Source organism: Rosa chinensis, chromosome 2, assembly GCF_002994745.2.
Source record: "Rosa chinensis cultivar Old Blush chromosome 2, RchiOBHm-V2, whole genome shotgun sequence".
Taxonomy (NCBI): Eukaryota; Viridiplantae; Streptophyta; class Magnoliopsida; order Rosales; family Rosaceae; genus Rosa; species Rosa chinensis.
The window spans coordinates 8514964-8534822 of NC_037089.1; the positions used below are offsets into that span (position 1 = coordinate 8514964).

The 19859-nt window shown below is 35.4% G+C and overlaps 2 protein-coding genes across 2 annotated transcripts; one reads left to right on the forward strand and one right to left on the reverse strand.

Moving 5' to 3' along the window:
- Nucleotides 1-12096: 12096 nt before the first annotated feature.
- LOC112187893 (ethylene-responsive transcription factor ERF017) lies at nucleotides 12097-13149 on the forward strand. The gene has a single exon (XM_024326856.2). The coding sequence runs from the start codon at nucleotides 12193-12195 to the stop codon at nucleotides 12823-12825; it is 633 nt and encodes a 210-aa protein (XP_024182624.1). The 5' UTR covers nucleotides 12097-12192; the 3' UTR covers nucleotides 12826-13149.
- An 885-nt stretch (nucleotides 13150-14034) lies between these two features.
- On the reverse strand, nucleotides 14035-19021 carry LOC112188398 (beta-galactosidase 15). The gene is made up of 15 exons (XM_024327507.2): nucleotides 18847-19021; nucleotides 18493-18768; nucleotides 18298-18390; nucleotides 18049-18192; nucleotides 17832-17917; nucleotides 17646-17751; nucleotides 17351-17554; nucleotides 17095-17256; nucleotides 16815-17011; nucleotides 15601-15704; nucleotides 15417-15511; nucleotides 15088-15309; nucleotides 14766-14977; nucleotides 14396-14672; nucleotides 14035-14311 (listed from the first exon to the last, which is right to left on the reverse strand). Exons 1-15 carry the CDS (start codon nucleotides 19018-19020, stop codon nucleotides 14204-14206), a joined length of 2460 nt encoding a protein of 819 aa, XP_024183275.1. The 5' UTR covers nucleotide 19021; the 3' UTR covers nucleotides 14035-14203.
- Between the last annotated feature and the right edge of the window lie 838 nt (nucleotides 19022-19859).

Here is a 19859-nt window from a genome sequence, read left to right on the forward strand (position 1 = left end):
TGTTGCTCGGAGAGAGGATTGAAACAGGAGGAACCGTTTTGCCGATTGGATTGATCTGGTCGATTATGTTGATTGAACACAATTACCAAGGTCGGATGATCAGAATGATCAATGAAAAATGATTTGAAATTTTGATTTCCCATGAAGACGAGATCAAGGATTGTTGTACGAGATATAGAGTACAATGGAATGAGAAGAAAATTCGTTGCACGAGAGACAAGGTTGAGCATTATTGGAGTACCTTTGGAGCATGTTTGGCATGGAGCTTATGTTAGGTAGTCAAGGCTTAATTAGCCTTGAGGTTGGTGTCTTTAGTTCGTCTCCAAAGGTCGTGTGCATTGGGAGGTCTACAAGAGGGAGCATTCTCTACTTTTCTTAAGTATACTTTATTTTGTTGTTTTCTTTTCTCTCTCTTTCTATAATTAAATCTTTTCATTGCATGTGATTATTTGTCAAACATTGAGGACAATATTTGGTTTAAGTGTGGGGGGAAGAAAATTGAAACTTTTTGCTATTTTTAGGTTGTTAGTTTTGTGTTTTTGATAAATATAAAAAAAAACTCTTCCAACTCTATGATGATCATGAAATTTTACGTACAAATATTATGGTCAAAAGATGATTGCAAGCATGTATTGCTTCATGATTTCAAGTAATTGTTAATAGATTTTCATGATTATTATGCTTAACTTGTCTTGCACTGATAGTTAGATTGGTGTAACGATTGAAATTCAATTGATGCATGCTAGGATGAGCTAGATTTAATTTGAACCTTGGTGAGCTTTTGAGCCTATATATGTGCTATTTTTTCTGACCGTTTAAATATCTTATTTTCTTGGCGTGGAATTTGTTGATCTCATTATTCTTTCATCTTGATTGACTACTTACCATAGCTCTTTAATGGACTATAGAGATTACTAGAACTCACTCTTATGCCTATCGAAACTTTTATCAATTTAAGCTTGAACCTTTGAAGGGAAGAAGGTACTAGGAATCACCACCATAGCCAAATTAACCTGTGTCCCTTTTATGCACACAAGATGTGCAACCCCCTAGTTAACCCATTCGAGCCTACATTTAGCATTTTCTTTCATCACCCACATAATCCTTAACCTTGAGCCTAGTATAGTTTTTCCTTTACCCTTATTCTAAAGATTTAATGGAGCTACATTCATGAGATGTTTTCTTTCAAGGTGATTGTTGTAAAGAGCAAGTGTGGGGGAATCATATTCATGATCCAAAGAAAAGAAAAAAGATATATTGCCGCGATAAAAGAAAAAGAAAAAGAGAACAAGAACAAGAAAAAAAAGAAGAAGAAGAAGAAGATGCAAGTATTCGGCATTAAAAAAAATAAAAAATACAAAGTTCGGATATGATTCCCTAAGTGAAAAAAGGAGTTTGTTTAGAAGTGAAGGCCTAACATGAAGAATATGGTCTTTGTCCTACTTCACAAATGTTTTAGACGTTATTCCTTGAGGACTTCAAAGATTTTATCTCTTACTTCACTACATGCTTCACTAGGTTTTTAGAGTCTTTGTTATTTCCTATCCTTTCTTTCTTTAAAACTACACCCATGGCCCCATTACAACCTTAATCGAAGACCTATATGATCATTGGAGACGACGATTGATCTGTGGAGATTTGTGTGTGGGAGTGAGCATATGGTTTAGGTCCATTTGTGCAAGTAGTTGGTGTCTTTCATGAGATCCTTATTTGAAAAATATTTTCAGAAAAAGCTTTTCTTTCTTGTTATCATATGTGAGCAATTTGTTTGCCTTTATATATCATTCCTCTCACATATAACTTGAGTGAAAATATAAGCTTATGCTATAGTCAGAAAATCATGAGAGAAAAGAAATTCAGTGCATCCTTGTGAGAAATTGAGTTGACACTTGTTCGACCCATGAGGAGGTTGGGTTTCTTTTGTTGCATTGGTTTGATTATCCTTGCATTAAATTTTGAGCATAATGGTTATCAAAATAAATTATCTTTTAAGTGAAGTTGTGATTTAATATATGATTGTTGATTCTTGTTGACCATATGTGTGGGCATTATATGTTCTTTAGGATGTTTGGAAGACATTAGGTCCGTGTCCTTGGTTTGGTTTAGTTTAGTTTCTTTTGTTTGCTAGGGACTAGCAAAGTCTAAGTGTGGGGATATTTGATAGCAGCGTAATTGTACATTATTTATATCAAATTCCTTTATATTTTCATTGTTAGTTCTTGATATTTTCTAGTTATTTACTTTGTTTATATGTTTTGTAGGTATTTTAGAGCAAAGAAGAAGAAAAGAAGCAAAAGAGGGATTGAAAGCCAAAACCAGCAAATCTGTCTGTGCAGATCAGTTAACTTCGACAGAGTACTGAGAGCAGCTCATGATGATCCAGATAATGATCTTTATATTTATGGAAAGCCTCAGATGTCTAGTTTCCAAAGCTTTTTACGGTTCATGAATATGATTTCTCTAGAAGAAGTTATGACCGATTTAGTACAAGGAGGTCAGGATGCACGTGAATCTGAGTCCAAACAAGGAAAAATTGTCTTCTAGAGCTATAAGGGAAGAAGAATTAAAAGTCCTTCTTTAATTAGAGATCAAATTCCTTAGTTCTTGGAGGAGAACAAGTCTTGACACAATAACTATATAAAAAGGAGTCTAGGGCATCATTGTAGACATCTTTGGACGCACAACATCAGTCCATCGCCGCCATTCCTCCATCTCTTTTTATGTTTTATTTTATTTCTTTTATGTATTGCTAATAGTTTTTGATAGTTAGGGGCTGCCTAAGCCCTAGACATGTGTAAACTAAGATTTTGGCGTTAATTTTATAGTTTCTTGGATATTGAATGTTTGTTAATTCATTGGTTTCTCATTGATAAATTCTGGTTTTGTTTATTATGGTTGCAAACGTAGTAAGCATGCTAGGATTTTATAGCTATGATTTCGTGTTTAGATCATCATGTCAAGTATGTTATCTAGAGTAGCACATGAGTGATCTGAGCCCCATTCATATGATTTAGCATCTAGGTAGATTAGGATAACATCAATACCGAAATTGCCTAGCTTTACTCACAATCTTTTTGTTCTTAATGACTTTTGACTTGAGAGCTGTGCGAGAACATCACTCTAGGTTCCATGTTAGAAGCTAGGTTAGGATGCATACATCATGCACTTAACATATCAAGTATGAAATGTTAATAGGTTAAGTTCAACACATCATTGGCTTAGCTTGAGTAAAGACATTCAATTGAAAAGAAGCATATAGGTTAGCAAATCTTAGGTGAAACATGGTCAAGTGGTGTATGGTTGTTCCTAGCTATTGTTAATCTCATTTGTTTCAAAAAAACCAAAAACAATTCTTTATTTTCGTCACTTTCTGTTCTCTTTTTTGTTTTATTTATTTAGTATAGTAAATCAACTCTAATTCCCCTGAAATTTTGTGTGAGTCGTTCTTAGCATGTCTAGTTCGTGTCTGTAAATTTTCATAATTTTTCGTTGAGTATAGATAGGGTTTTTTATTTCGTCTTTATTAGAGGTCAGTTTTAGTGTTTTGTCTGTTTTCGAGTCTAGATTTGCATATTAAGCACACCTCTGCGGGAGACCCCTTCTTTCCTATATTACAATTGACTAATATTTGTGATTGCAGGGTTAAATTATTACGCCTATTTTAGGTGTATCAGGTACAACCTTTTTTTTTTGCTGGAGTTAACGATAGTTAGCATAAGAGTTAATTGTGGTTTAGACTAAAAAAACAAAAAAATTGATGAAAGAGTGATGTGTCAGTTTTCATAACCCTTAGATTAGACAGAGAGTCCAGATTTTATGAAATTGAATTAAATTTACAGGTTTCTCACTTTAGAGGAGCATGATCCTTTTAGTTTACTCTCATGCCGTGTTCAAACTTTTGAAAGTTAATGCACATTGAAACATTTACGATAATCTATATCAATTTAGAGAAGTCTAGAGCAATGAAGAGAAGTTTAAGAGTTGCTAGATAATCTAGAATATGATCTAGTATGATCATGATAGCTAGTGCAAGAAGTTTCTAGACTTATCATAAGTATAAGTATAGGAAGTCTCTAGAACTATCATAAAAGAATGGTAAGGCTCTAGATGAATTTTGCAAGTGTAATTAAGATCTAGAAGAATCTAACAAGTCTATCAAGGTCTAGAATGATCCATTAAGGTCTATAAATATGTAATGTAATCAAGCAATCAAGGAATGAAAAGAACAAGAAGCAAGTTAAGCAATACAATTGAAAGTTTCAAAGTATTGCAATCATTCCCTCCTCTATTTCAATATTGCTTTTTCTCCAAATCATATCCTCCTAGCATAGTTGTTCTAATAACATTTTCTCCCAACTTCCAGCTTCCGCACTAAATTCCAATAGTGGTATCAAAGTCAAAAATTCTAACCAAGCTATTATATATCATGGAGATTGCATTGTCCGGTGATTGCAGATCAATCATCTATGTCCCATGTGCCGATATGCAATGCCAATAGAGCAGGTGGCTAGCCTTCATCATCATCCTCCTCCTCCTCATCAAATCGGTTACCCTAATATTTGCCATGAGATTATTAAGAGATGTATTGGACTGGCCGGACGGTAATGGACCAATCAAAAAGGCCGCCGGTAGATGACGCAATCGTTGTTATCTCTTGAGATTGTGTCGTCGTTGTTATCTCTTGAGATTGTGTCAGCGTGGGTGATGCAATCTAATTCATTCCCCGCGGTTATCACTGTAGTACTAACTTGACGCACGCGTAGTTGAATATTTGTTTGATGTTCTTCGTTCTCTTTCGCTGACTCTAGTATATCATTTCGAGTTGACACTTGATCGGGAATGTTTTGTCAAGTTTGAGCTGACGCATGCATATATGTCATCCATGGCTGCTGCTTATAAAACTACCTAGCTCGTTAAATATGACTTGGAAAAATTAATTATCAGCTTAGCTAAAATATGAATTAGCATCAAGAAAAACATTTGCATGCTAGCTTTTCCAGTAATTTCTACGTAGGAAGTAGATGAACGAGAGAGTCTTCTAGAGACCCACTATTTTAATAGATGATTTGTACGTTGATTTTTTTGAAATTAATTTTTTTTTTTTCAAAAAAATCAACTACAATATATGACATTTATCTAACTGTTTATTTGAAAGTCCTTACTTGGTGCTTATTGTAAAATTTTCATTAGAGACCCCCTATTTTTATAGATGATTTTGAGACATTCTTGACAAAATGAAAAGTAATAAATACATAATCAATGATTATATATATCGTGGGGGAGGATTTAGTGCATCGACGTGCACTAGCTTGCACTGACATAAATGGATGATTAGATTATATTAAATACACTCTTAGATTATTAATAAAAATATTAATTATAAATATCAAGAATTGAGATAATCTTCTAAGTGTTGGGTCATTTGTACTATTGGTGCATAAAATAATATCCAATATATCGTGTATAAAAGTGTGTTTTATGGACACAAGTTTCATTTCTTTCAACATGCATTTTGGGATGTTATCATGTGCTTGGCAAACCACATGATAATGAATTGTAATTAATTTTATTATTCTGTCTTATTTGCTTGGCAAACCAAAACATGATAGAGACCATGGTTTTGGGATGAAATAGATTGGTAGTAATAAAGATAGGAGATCTCCTTCTTATTGGAGACTGGAAAGGATTGTATGCACCGACAGTGCAAGTGCACTGTAGGTTATTTTAATCTCTAAAAAAATAACAGCCACTCATCTAATCCACTCTTTTATATATTTTAATATCAAAAAATTTACATCCATTCATATTGCAAATACCCATGCACTGACGGTGCATGGAATACACTCCCTATTGGAGACAAGAGAAACTAGTTGTACGCTTCTTCACCTAGATACTTACATTTACATTCTGAGAAGTTTTTAACTAATTGGGCGTAGGGAAATTTGGGGTGAAAATGAGAAAGAAAAAAGAAATTTATCTCATAGATCTCATAATTAATGAAGCAGCTTTCTAAGTGTCTTAAGCTAATACGCCTCAATTCACGGAGAACTTGCTATTGATTTTACCTTTTGCAAAAAAATAATAACAATAATAATTAATAAGAATAATAATAATGATAATATCAGAAAATTCGAGTGATTTAATTCACAGTCATTTTTTCCGTGGTTGGTTTACAATCATTTGTCGAACTAACTTTATATATATGTCTGTGTTACTAATTTACTACTCATTCCTAACTTAGTAACTTTCATTTACACACTTTGAATGATTCTATGTTTGTCATGATGCTGTATGCGGGTCCTCGGTAATGACTTGAACCAGTGGCGGAACCAGAATTTGATCTTAAGGGGGGTCCAGACATAACGTAAGTTGAAAGTCAAAAAAAAAAAAAAACAATAGTATAAAAATAATTTAAAAATCTTGAGTCTTAACATCAGATTGTAGTAAGGTAGCACTAAATTCAGAGTTTTCGGGCGTTTTGCTTTAGTAAACCATATATCAAGTGTCTTTTGTGTGGATGACTTACAAATCAAAAGAAAAAAAATTAGATATAAACAATGAGTATTCAACAAAATCAATCGTGAAAAAATAAGCCAAAAAAAAAAATTAAAATCAATCTAACAAAGCAAAATGAAAGAATGGAAAAAAATATAATATAACAAAAAATAAATAAAGGCATCGGACCTTTTTGCTTTGCCCTGTGCGAGAGAGAAAAAAATTATGTTACAGAATTTACAAACCGCCAACTCCAATATATAGAATAAAAACTGTCGAAATCTTAATGATATATGAATATTTATTAATTTCTGTTTTGACTTTTTTCTCTTATCCTAAATTCCTAATTATATGAATATTAATATTTTATTTTTAATCTGACAAAGTGACAATCACGTGGGTTAGAGAGTAGGGGAGGTGGGGGTTAGAATATTATATATTTATGTGTATAATTCAATTTAGAAGGGGGTCCAGCCGCCGTTGCACATACACATAAATCAATAATTTAATTAATAATAGACATAAAATATTATATATCTGCTAAAAAGCTGAGGGGGGTCCAGATTCCGTCAGACCGAATGACGGGTCTGCCCCTGACTTGAACTTGGCGGTTTTGAATTACCAAATATTCGAGTTGTTCGAGATCGACAGCGCTGCAGGTGGTTTGGATTGGAATTTGTGTAGGCAAAGAAAAAAAAGGGGCAGGGTAAAATTAGAGGTTTGATAGCAATGAAGAGTATTAGGGGCTGGCTTCTCTATTATGTTTTGGTCGAGCATCCATGCTGTTATCCGGGTCCTCGGGTCGGGCAGAAGAACCAGTAACTTGCTAATGAGAGAGGAGACTAGACCGATGAGATATACCGAGGACCGGTGGATGACGCAATGTAAGTTATCTCACAAATTTGCGTCAGCGTGGGTGATCTAATATTCAAATCTCGACGGCGACGACCGTCGCTAGTGTGCTTTGCCTGGACGCGTTTTTGAAATATTTGTTGATGTTCTTCGTTCTCTTGGATTGACTCTACCCAGGGAGTTTGATCATTGCGAGTTGACAATTTTCGATGGGGAGTGTTTTGTCTACTTCTGCGCTTTGAGCTGACGCATGCACATATGTATGGCTGCTATTCAACAAGTCAATAGCAGCATGGGAAATTCTTAGGTAGGGGCTTCCGCACCACGTGGATATAGGGCAGCCAATTAGATATCAGAATTTTTTTCCTTATTTTCAAAACTGCCCCTTCTTTTTAAAAGCATAATACCCAAAAGACCCCTTATTGGGGGTTGATTGGTCAGCCGCACCGCCATTCTCTCCCCTAGTTGCATATAAAGCTATCAAATATTCAAAAAGCTCCGTTTAACTCGTTAATTATGACTTGGAAAAATATTAATGAATTAAAGTTTGAATTAGCATTAAACGAGAAAAATTACCATTTTCATGCATGCTTTCCAGCGATTAATGTCTCCATCGATGGATGTATTGACTACTTGCCCACCTTTTAGTTCACGACGTACTTAGAATTGCATGTCATTGCCATGCGTGCAATATTGACTTGGTGAAGTAGTGAATCTACGTAAATATGATGAAATAGTGACTTTTCTTTCTAACTTTTTTCATGTGTTAGCTAAAATCATAAAGCAATTTATGTTTTCGGGAAGTGTATTCCATGCACCATCAGTGAATGGGTACTTGTAATATGAATGGATGTAATTTTTTTTATATTAAAATATATAAATGAGTGGATTAGATGAGTGACTGTTATTTTTTTAGAGATTAAAATAACCGACAGTGCAAATGTCGGTGCATACAATCCTCTCCAATGTTTTTGATACCTAAAGCAATTTCGATCCAAATTGTTTTCGATGACTAAATTACCATTTTTTTCTTTTTTGCAAAAATGATCTCTCAACCCCAATCTAAAGATTGAACGGTTTTAGTCATGAAATTATTTAACTATATATTTTAGCTAAAATTTAAAAGATGTTATAAAGAGAAAATTACTAACATTCCTCGTATATGTATATACTAATTACTAAATACCATTTGATTGTTATGATATGGGAGGTATCAAACGTATGAAAGATATATCTCACGAACTAGTTTATGCTTTCACCCTAGATTTGTCCTCTGTTTAATGGAAGTGATCCATTGTCACACTCAAATTGTTTGCTTCTATATGAGATATAGGACACTTTACATTGTTGTAGTAATATAATAAGGAAATAACCTTTTGTTAATTTTGATGGTCACATTCCAAATTAGACTTGCTACTCTTGATATCTTGATATTGTTTGCAAATTGCAAGAAATTAAGATTCTAGATTAGAGTGCGGAAGAGAAAACCCTAATTTGGACGTTGCAAGCGAGTTTTGAGATAATGAAGACACCTATTCATATATAACACTCCTTTATATTTTGTCATCCAATCATGGACTGGTTCGGTCTAAGGTTTTGTTAAGACCCTAGAGAATTTTGGAAACATGGTCTTCCGATCCCCCAGCAGATCCCTGATCTAGCTTGTATGGTAGATAGATTATTATAGCGCCATGGGGAAGTGTTTTTCCTGCCAAAGAAAAAGAAAAAAGTACTCCTCCTCCTAGTTGAGTTTATATTAGGGTTCCTGAACTATTTATATATAAGTTAGCCTCCACATTTGTACAAGGCCTTCCCATATTCAGTCTCACTAATTAGTTTGAGAGCAAGCATGCCTGTGGTGATATATTTTTACGAGGTCGATGTACTTCAGGTACCCGAACCCCTCTGCATGGGCAGCCAGCTGGGAAAAGACGATCTCTTATAATCATATTAAATTTTTACAGAGCACGCAAGTCGCCGGCTGATCCAATTATTTATGAAAGCAACACCATAGTAGCTGAAACAGATATTTGGCTAGATTTCTCTTGCATCAAGCACAAGCATGCATTTTGATTGCACACATATTATCAAGGACACTCTGTCGAGCATGGGTGTCCCAGAAACTCAACATCCAACAATCTTCGAAAAGTTCTTCCAGGTGGTCAAGGCGGCCGTCTCCGCTGAGCTGCCTATTGCTGTGGGTGTATTCGACAACACTTTCCGCGGGTATAGTGACATCTCCAAATTTTACTCCTACAGCTAAGTCAGCAATAGAGTTTGGAAACAGTGGGACTTGACAGTGCCATTATTGGACAGACGCCGTTGTGTGTTATTTGTTGCAGGATTTACTCTCATGCTGTGCTCACACTATTATCATGGAGATTGCATTATCCGGTGTCTGCAGATTAATCATCTATGTACCGATCGATATGCAACGCCAATAGAGCAAGTGGGCGAGCCATCATCATCATCCTCCTCCCCCTCATCAAATCGATTACCCTTATATTTGCCAATAGATTAAGAGATGGATTAGACAGGCCAGACGGTAATGGACCGATCAGACAGGCCGCCGGTAGATGATTCAATCGTTGTTATCTCATGAGATTGCGTCAGCGTGAGTGGTGCAATCAAATTCATTCCCCGCTGTTATCACTGTAGTACTAACTTGACGCGTAGTTGAATATTTGTTTGATGTTCTTCGTTCTCTTTCGCTGACTCTACCCAGTATCATTTCGAGTTGACACTTTTTGATCGGTAATGTGTTTACTGCGTATACGTGCTTATGTTTGAGCTGACGCGTGCGTATATGTCATCCATGGCTGCTGCTCAGAAAGCTACCTAGCTCGTTAATTATGACTTGAAAAAAAATTATCAACTTAACTAAAATATGAATTAATTAGCATCAGGAAAAACCATTTGCATACTGGCTTTTCCAGTAATTTCTACGTAGGAAGTAGATGATCGAGTTGACTGTTGACAGTGCTCGGTCCACGACGTTTTTGAATTTGAATTGCCATGCGTGCATTTCTGGGTGAAAAAGAATGTGGTATCTCACTGGAAGCAGCTAAGCTAAGTAGCTAACCACAGGTGATGGAAGATATGGTCTTAGATCACGGTTTTGGACTTCAACATAGCATTTGTTTATAGTATGGGAAGTAAGAAACACATGTCTAATGTCTTGCATAATATATATTGTGTTTTAATAATGCCTGCAGCCTTTCTAACGTAGTTACATTAAAAATCGATCTATTTGGTTTCTTAGTGGCCGGGGACTTGCAGAATCCTTGTTCTTAGTATACTTTGTTTTCTTTTGGCAATTTGTTCCTAGTATACTTTACTTCATTACTTTTCGTTTATAATTTGTGATGTACAGGCATGTCTTTTGTTTTCTCGGATAAACTATTTCATATGCTCTGGATGTTATGATATTATTTGGTGTGAAGCGAATGTCATTTTCTTTGTTTAATTAGCTGTGGCAATTTATAATAAGAGTATTCCACGTCGACAATGAGTGGAGTACGTTTTATGTGATACATGGTCAATTAGTCTTGAATTATTTAATTAGATGCTCGAGTTTTTTTTGAGAATGAAATTAGATACTCAAGTTAAGCACTTGAAATAGCGGAGAATATCTAACCCAACTTTAAAATAGAGATGTTTCTCGTTCTGTATATAATTTTCTCTTATATTGAAGAAGTAACTATATATCTAAACCAACTTTAAGATATTGAGACGCTTCTCATTGTATCTAGAATATTTTCTCCTAATGAGAAACTATTTCGAAAGTCGATGACATTTTTTTAGTCTTTTTATTGAGATGTAATTCTCAATCGGCCTCACTTGCCATCCTATTGGCTTTGTTCATCTTTCCACTCCATGTTTTGCTTTTCTTTCATTTCTTGTGTAAAATTCACTGAAAATTCTGCATCTTTAAAGCTATCAAATTAGGCATAAAAATCCTTATAATTGCTGCTTCGATCCTTGGTCTACCAAATAGGCTCTCATAGATAACTTTTCATTACTCGCTACCATGCTAAGCATTTTGATGCTTCCTCATCATTAGAACATGTCATTGAGACTTGACATTAACTTCTCATCACTCTATTTTTGGTGATGTTACTTATTTTGCCGATGTCACTAGTTTTGCCTTGTTTATTGCATGAAAAATGGTTAAACATGCATAGGTACATGTACATTGAACATATTCATGTTCAGTCTTTTCCTAGGTGGATTCAATACATAATCTATACATATATATATATATATATATATATATATATATATCTGGTCTAAAAAAAGAACTAGAAATTGTTTCCACACCTAAAATTGAACCTATATATGAATCATCTTAGATCAAACACAAGCAATGCCACACACTTCGGATAGTTTGATTGAAAAGGACCAAAAGGTGCAAGTTGCTGCTCATTTCCCAATTGAAATAGACAATTCAATCCCTTTTAGAGTTCAAATTAGTTCAGGACAAAAAAAAAAAGGAAAAAAAAGGCTTCCCCACCAAATTGAACATTGAAGCATGAGGAAAAATATAACATACACGTGGTTCCAAATTTAGAGTCACTCTCCCAAGTCCATCTCCCTCCCTCCCCGCGTAATCACAATTCCTAGCTTCCCTCGACTCGCCACGTGTCCTCCGAGACCCGACTTCTCTTACGCGCCTACACAGTGTTGACCCTCCACAGTCCCGAGCTACCTAAAAACACTGAAACACGCACATATATATACCTCAGAGCCGCAAACACCAAAAGCCTAACTCAGATCACACACCCAACAAATTAAACAAAACTCTTCTTTACGTCCTCAAACAAAGTCAGTAACTCAGCACAATTTATGGTGAAGCAGACGATCGGGAAGCCATCGGAGCGAAGCGACGCCAAGTACAAAGGTGTTCGGAAGCGCAAGTGGGGCAAATGGGTCTCCGAGATCCGCCTACCCAACAGCCGCGAACGCATCTGGTTGGGCTCCTACGACACCCCCGAGAAAGCGGCGCGTGCCTTCGACGCGGCTCTGTTCTGCCTCCGCGGCCGCACCGCCAAGTTCAACTTCCCCGACAACCCTCCAGACATCTCCGGCGGCCGCTCCCTCTCCCCCGCCGAGATCCAGGCCGAGGCCGCCAGGTTCGCCAATAACGAGGAGAACCCTCCGCCGCCGCAGGTCCCCAGGAGCCACTCCGATCTTTCCATGTCGGAGCAGCAGACGGAGTCCCCGTCTGTCTCGGAGGGGAGTGGGACCCTCGTCATGGACAGTGCCGCTAGTGACTTTAGCGTGACGCTGAACCAAAACGACGAGTCGTTTTCGGACTTGTTTAGAACGTTCGGGTCGGGTAACTACGCGACGGAGTATGGATTGTTCCCGGGTTTTGACGATCTTAACGGTCAGTTTTTCAGTCCGGCACCTCAAACGCCAGCCGTTGATTACGCCGAGGAGAATTTAGCTCAGGAGTCGTTCCTATGGAATTTCTAAAGGACCCAAGTTTTTACTACAATACACAACACTTTAATTTAATCAATTAATTAGCTAAATTAAGCTGGCTAATTAAAATTAAATTAAATTCTTCATTTATTTTTTCACCGGAGACGAGCTTTGGACAGTTTTAGTTTCCAATGCTTTACCAAATTCCGGTTATGGATGGACCAGATTTTTGTGCGGCCATCCTAATTACCATGCATCATTCCTTATTGTATCTTGGGTACAAAGAATTATCTCACGTACACACGTTGTAACCATATAGTTATTCTTTGAATTTATAGAGTGGAAATAATTCATCTTTATATTAATTAACCCAGTTTATTATGTTCATAGTTACAGAGCCAATGGCTTTTGAATTCCAGAAGCACTTTCTGAGCAACTCTGAACTGAAGAAAGAAAACTATAGGCTTAGTAGTACATTCTTCACGTGTTAAACATCCATGGCTTTTTCACAGAATATATCTTGATCAAGATCCACAGGTCCACAAGAACCCACTTCTATCAACCACGTGCATGCTTCAATCCATATGCAAAGGCCCACGATGCCCACCAGTCCAAATCGTACTCTTATCTCAATTCTCAAGCGCGAGAGTCACTCTCGTTTCATTACTAGCGAACTACTACTGTATGTCCTTCCAGAAGGAGATGGGTATTTTTGTTGTCACGGACGACTCAACAATTATTTGACTTTTGTATTAATTTGACATTATTTGCCTAAACTTAAACCCTAACGGTGTGACTTTTTGTATGTCCTTCCAGAAGGAATATGTTAAGTAACTTATTACCTATAAAATACATATATTCTCGCTCTACCTAAAGTTATGTCATGTAAACACCAATATTAACAAAATATAGGTACTTTGTTTGAATGCAAATACATGATAAGCACGACTAAAATAGTAAAATTAATATCGTTTTATTTTCTAGTTATAAAAAAGTGACCACTACAACTAAGATCTAGCAAATTGATCACAGTTAGGAGACCCGAGGAATGATTATATCAAACTTAAAACCTAGTTTTGTCACAATCATGACCAAGGTTTGCTAAAGCACTCACACCGTTAGGGTTTAAGTTTGACAAAATTTATATCATAGTTTCAATAGTAGGATAATTCTCTCATAAAAAGGAAAGAGGCAAGATGAGTAGATTGATTATAACAAGGATAGCATATTGAAACAAGATGTTTCACTTTTATTGCCAAATAGTGCCTTTAAACAGTCAATCCAAAATGCCAAAAGCCCTTATCTACTCCTAGCTAGAGTACTTTACATTTTGCAAATGTAGCTAGCTATAAACTGATCTCATCCTAAAAAAGAAAAAGAATAAAAAAAAAACTCTTACTTAGCTTCCTAATCTCCGAAAAAGAAAAATTTAACAAACAGCCTCCACTGCAAGCCTTTTCACAATATCTCCACAATTTGTTGTGTCAAATTTGTCGTTGGAGATGTTGATCGAGCATTTTTCTTTACCGATGCATTCCTATAAAATCAAAAATAACTTAGTCATGTAACTACAAGATAGATGAAACTAAAATCTACCACAAAAGAATAGTTTTAAGTGTACCTTTTCAATGATGGACAGTGCATTTGCGCCATCACAGGTGCCTTTCTTGAATGATCCACAAGTACCTTGAGGGTTGCCAAAACTAGCAAATTTGATTGCTGAAATGGGGCGACCTTGGCATGCCAATTCCAAGGTATTCTTCTCATATGAATTCGCACAAACACTTCCGACTGTGATGGTTTGGAAATTTACAAGAGATGGATTGCCACCAAATTCTTCGAACAAGATCAACGTGTTCTCATCATCGTCTCGCATGAAAGATCGCGGAACGTGATACCTTCAACACCATTAAGAGAATAATCATATAAAAGTTCGTAAACTCAAGTATCAATCAAAGTAAAGATACCAAAATTACAATAACTGTTGTTACCATCTTTGAGTAGGTTCGCCACAGTTTGAAGTACATTTTTTACTCTCATATTTACCACGATAGTCGCAAGCATCACTACAACCGTCGGTCTTAGCCAAGTAACTTGGCCAATATCGACCAATACTATGACCATTCACCCAAGCATCACCCTTCCCCAACCCTTGTAAATCTACCACAACGGGGTCAGTTCCTACAGGAGCTTTGAAAGTTGTCTGAAAAGCACAAGCAACCACATAAGTTGTTTTCAATAATCTTTCTCACAATTCATAAACAAACCAGATCCAATTAATTTAACCTGGATAGGACATAGGTTTAGATATACCTTGTACCATGTCATCATCGTGTTTACTGGTAAATTTTCAGACGACCATTTCGTTGCTTTCTCGGAGCTAAATAGCTTGTTTATCAAGCCATGTAATCCAACCTTGTATGACCATTTGTGTGCTGACAAATCCTTGATCACAGTTTCATCACCATTCTGTCCAATCAAAACAACAGGACCAAGTATTCCAGCAGGTTGCAAATCATATCCACCTCCGTAGTTCTGGACATGATTAATCGAAGTTTGATTAAAACCCTTATACAAGCAATTAATAAGCATAATCACATTAGAGACTTTTCAAAAGAATGATATGGGCAAGTACTCCGTACCGAAAATCCAGTTGTGACACTCAACAAAGAAATAATGTTTCTTCCATAATTTAGTGTAACATTTCTCTCAAAATTACGAGCAGCATTGTCAGAACCTAATTCATACATGCAAAAGAGTTTAGAGACAAAAAAATGCCTAAATAAATGAAATATATAGTAAGTAATGTAATAACAATTTTCTTACCAATATGCTCTCCATTCACATAAGCATGAAGAATGCAACCAGTTCCATTGATCCTTAGTGTAATGCTCTTACTCCAAATTGGATCATCTTTCTTGAGATCAAGACTACTCAAAACCCAAGACAATACAATCGAATTAATCAAGATAATTGATATATATATATATATATATATATATATTAGTATTAAGACAATACAATCGAATTAATCAAGACAATTGATATATATATATATATATATATTATTATTAAGAGAAGAGATTACGTTAGTCAAAACAGAAAAAATGTACCAAAATAACCCTGAAATATTAAAAAACTATATAACTCATAAAATAGATAGGGGTGATATAGTCAAATTACAAAATAAACAGAAAATATAAAAAAAAAGGTGAAAATGAGAAAAAGATAATTAAACTACCCACTTCTATCATTCCATGAAAAACTACCAACTCTCGTAAATAACTTCCCAGTCCCTATTAAAAAAAAAATTCAATTTTCACACATAGTGTATGGGGCCATCTAGTATATACTAGCCCCTTAAGCACATGTTAATTGACTTTTATTTTTATTTTTTTAAATTTAAAAAGTTACAACAATCTCTTTCTTTATGTTGGGAAGTTTCTCCTTTTTTAATGGGAAGTATTGCAAATTTTTGAAATATGACATAGTCAATGGGCTATTTTATCCTCATATAGAAATAGATAGGGGTGATATAGTCAAATTACAAAATAAACAGAAAATATAAAAAAAAGTGAAAATGAGAAAAAGATAATTAAACTACCCACTTCTATCATTCCATGAAAAACTAACAACTCCCGTAAATAACTTCCCAGTCCCTATTAAAAAAAAAAAAAATTCAATTTTCACACACAGTGTATGGGGCCATCTAGTATATACTAGCCCCTTAAGCACATGTCAATTGACTTTTACTTTTATTTTTTTAAATTTAAAAAGTTACAACAATTTCTTTCTTTATGTTGGGGAAGTTTCTCCTTTTTTAATGGGAAGTATTGCAAAATTTTGAAATATGACATAGTCAATTGGCGATTTTATCCTCATATAGAAATAATTTACTTATTAATATCTATATTATGTGAGGGCAAAGATGGTAATTCAAAAATTTAACAATTCCGTTGAGAATTGACTTAATTATATAAGATATATATATAGATACACATATAGGCGGAAATAAAGTCAGTTTAGAAGCTTTAATTTACCTTGTCATGTACCAAAGGTAATCACTATCATCATTTGCAGCCTCTTTTTGCTCCATCAGGTGATTTACCACAACTTCACCTTTTCCAAGAATCTTAGTCTCATCTATGTTCTCAGGCCTCCATGTCCACTGAAGAGACTCAGTTTCATCTTCAGCCTTGTTAGGCCTTTTTACTTTTACTGTTGTTTGGGTATTAACCTGGCAAATAAAATTAACAAAAAGTGAGAAAACTATATAAACTGATAAATATTGATTCTTATGAAAACGCAGTTTGCATGTACCTTAGCAGTATTATATACTTCAATTTTGCAATCAGGAAGAATACTAACAGACCACGCCGGAACAGTGTATTGGGTTCCTCGGAAAGTGATGTTTGCATCAAGTTTGTAATTTGAATTGCCCAGAAAGCAACTCGACGACTCTTCTGCAACATACACAGTGGTCTAAAACACATAAAAGTAATGCAACCAACGTCAATTAGTAGTGTCAAATAACGTTAAATTGTGTAAAATATCAAGTTGGTAGTTTTCGACTTACCGAAACATAGTTACCCAAATCTGTGGTGGTAATATTTCCATGGGTAAGAGTGTACTCCATGGATTTCAAAGTCTCATGAAGTTGCTTCAAATGCCCCCATTTTGGTTGATTCAAAGTACCATATTCATCGAGAGGAGCATTGTAATCATAAGAAGTGGTGATGTATCCAGCAGCTGTTCGACCGAAGTTTGTACCACCATGATACTAAAAAATAAGAACATATTCATGTACTTACATGTTAGTATCAAAATTATATACAATTATACTAAAGTACAAATTAGTTTAACCTAGTTACCATGTAATAGTTCTGAAATGTGCCTCCAAATTGGAAAAATTTTGCAACTGCGAAAGCAAGATCCTCAGCGGTCCTGAATGGATCTGAGCCACCCCAGCTCTTAAACCTGATTATTATAATACATATGCATTAATTTATTGTATAAATGTGAGGAAACAAATTCAAAAATAAAATGAAGTAAATTACCATCCTGTCCAATTTTCAGTCCACATTTTAGGATAATTGGGTCTGGGTGTAAATTGGTCGCAGTAGAAGCCATTGCAAGTGTTTATCTAAAACAAAAAATTGTAACTAGATAATAGTGTGTATTTTAAAATAACATAAATAGTTATACCCAATTTAAGAAGAGAAAGAAAAACAGAGAGAGCCGTTTCGAAAGAAAAACAGAGAGAAAAGTGTGTACCATTGGATCTGGGGCATCGTTTTGTTGACACATAATCCATGGAACACCAACATCAAGAGATTCAGCAAAATTTGCACACCAGTCACGATATGCTTTACCAGCATCTCCATACCACCATTCCACATCTCCATATTCATTTTCAATCTACCATAATTAATTGGAACAAAATTTCCATAAACATGTTATATTTTTGTAGAAAATATGAATGAATGAAACCATGACAACAGTATGTTCAGCATGTATATGTACCTGAGCTATAATAATTGGGCCTCCTTGAGATGCAAAAAGCTTCTCTTTTTTGGCCATATCAACAATCATGGTAGTGAAATTTTTCATCTCATTCTGCAAAAAAAATAAAAAATAAAAATGGTGTAGAGTTTAGATTTTAGAAGTTCCAAGTAGATAGGGTTTCTTCATAAACTGAACTTAAGTCATTGCAATTACCATGAAGACATCATTTGCAGTTCGAATTTTGCAGCCGGGCAAATTGTGCAGCCAAACAGGAAGTCCTCCATAGTTCCATTCAGCACAAACATACGGACCGATTCGAAGAACGACGTATAGTCCAGCATCTTGAACGGTTTTGATGAACTTAATGAGGTCTAGGTTGCCAGTAAAATCATATTGGCGACGCACTGGTTCATGAGCATTCCAGAACACATAGGTCTCAATTGCGTCTAATCCACCCTCCTTTGACTTCTTAATCAAGTCAGGCCACATCTGCATACATAGGGTTCGGGTTAGTTTTAAAAACATTGAATGAGATTATATGAAATTAAAAGTTCAAGCTCTTATTACCTCTGGTGTGCTTCGAGGATAGTGAATGGAACCGGACAGCAGAATTCTTGGTTTGCCATCGATGGTGATGGATCTTCCATCATGAGAAACTTTAACGGCACTTGCGTAGGAGATGAGAAGAATCACGGAAAAACAAAACAAAAGGGCAAGCGTAATTTTTTTGGAGGGAGGCATTGTAGCTAGCAAATCAAGAGCAGGAATTACGAGAGCAACAATGATTAACTGATGTGTATATATACGGCACTTCTGAGAAGTAAAAAAGGATAATCCTAATCAATTTGAACTTTGAAGGCTTATCCACTAATTTGATGATATATCCAAATTTATTTGGATTTGGATGGAGCTAGAAATTTGATGATGATATATAGTAATAAAAGTTTGAAAGATATGTATCTTAGTTTGAGTTGATTAGAGACACTATCCAATAGTATAACGCTGCCAGCAACACAGCCGCCAACTTTGCCGCAACTGCCGGGATCTAGAAGCCAAAACGGAGAGCTTTCTCCTTTGGGAGTTGGATAGATCCAGAGTAACTGAGACATGAACCATAGGGCGGATCGGATCTTTAAGAGTAAAATATGATTGTTCATAATTTTTTTTTTTTATCAAACCGCTTACACAAGTCACTGTGAGTCCGAGTTTTCATTTTCCATACAAGTCACAACTAAGAGCATCTTCACTATACTCCTATGTTTTATTCCAACTATGCTCCCCAAGTCCCCATTATGTTCCTAAAATATCAAAATCAATAGAAGCTTTTGAATCGAGAGATATAATTTGAGTCTATTCCAAAAAATAAAAACAATAAAAAAAAAAATGGGGGAAAAAAATTATAAGAACGACATATACATGCAAGATGTGAAACTATATCATGAGATTTACATGCACGTTAATTCTTTGTTCTTCACTTCTTTGTGAATGAGTTAGGTTGGCTGCTTATCATTTGATTTACATGTATTAAAAGATTGATTAATTGTTTCTCATTACATTGTACATCTATCAATCAAACTTTG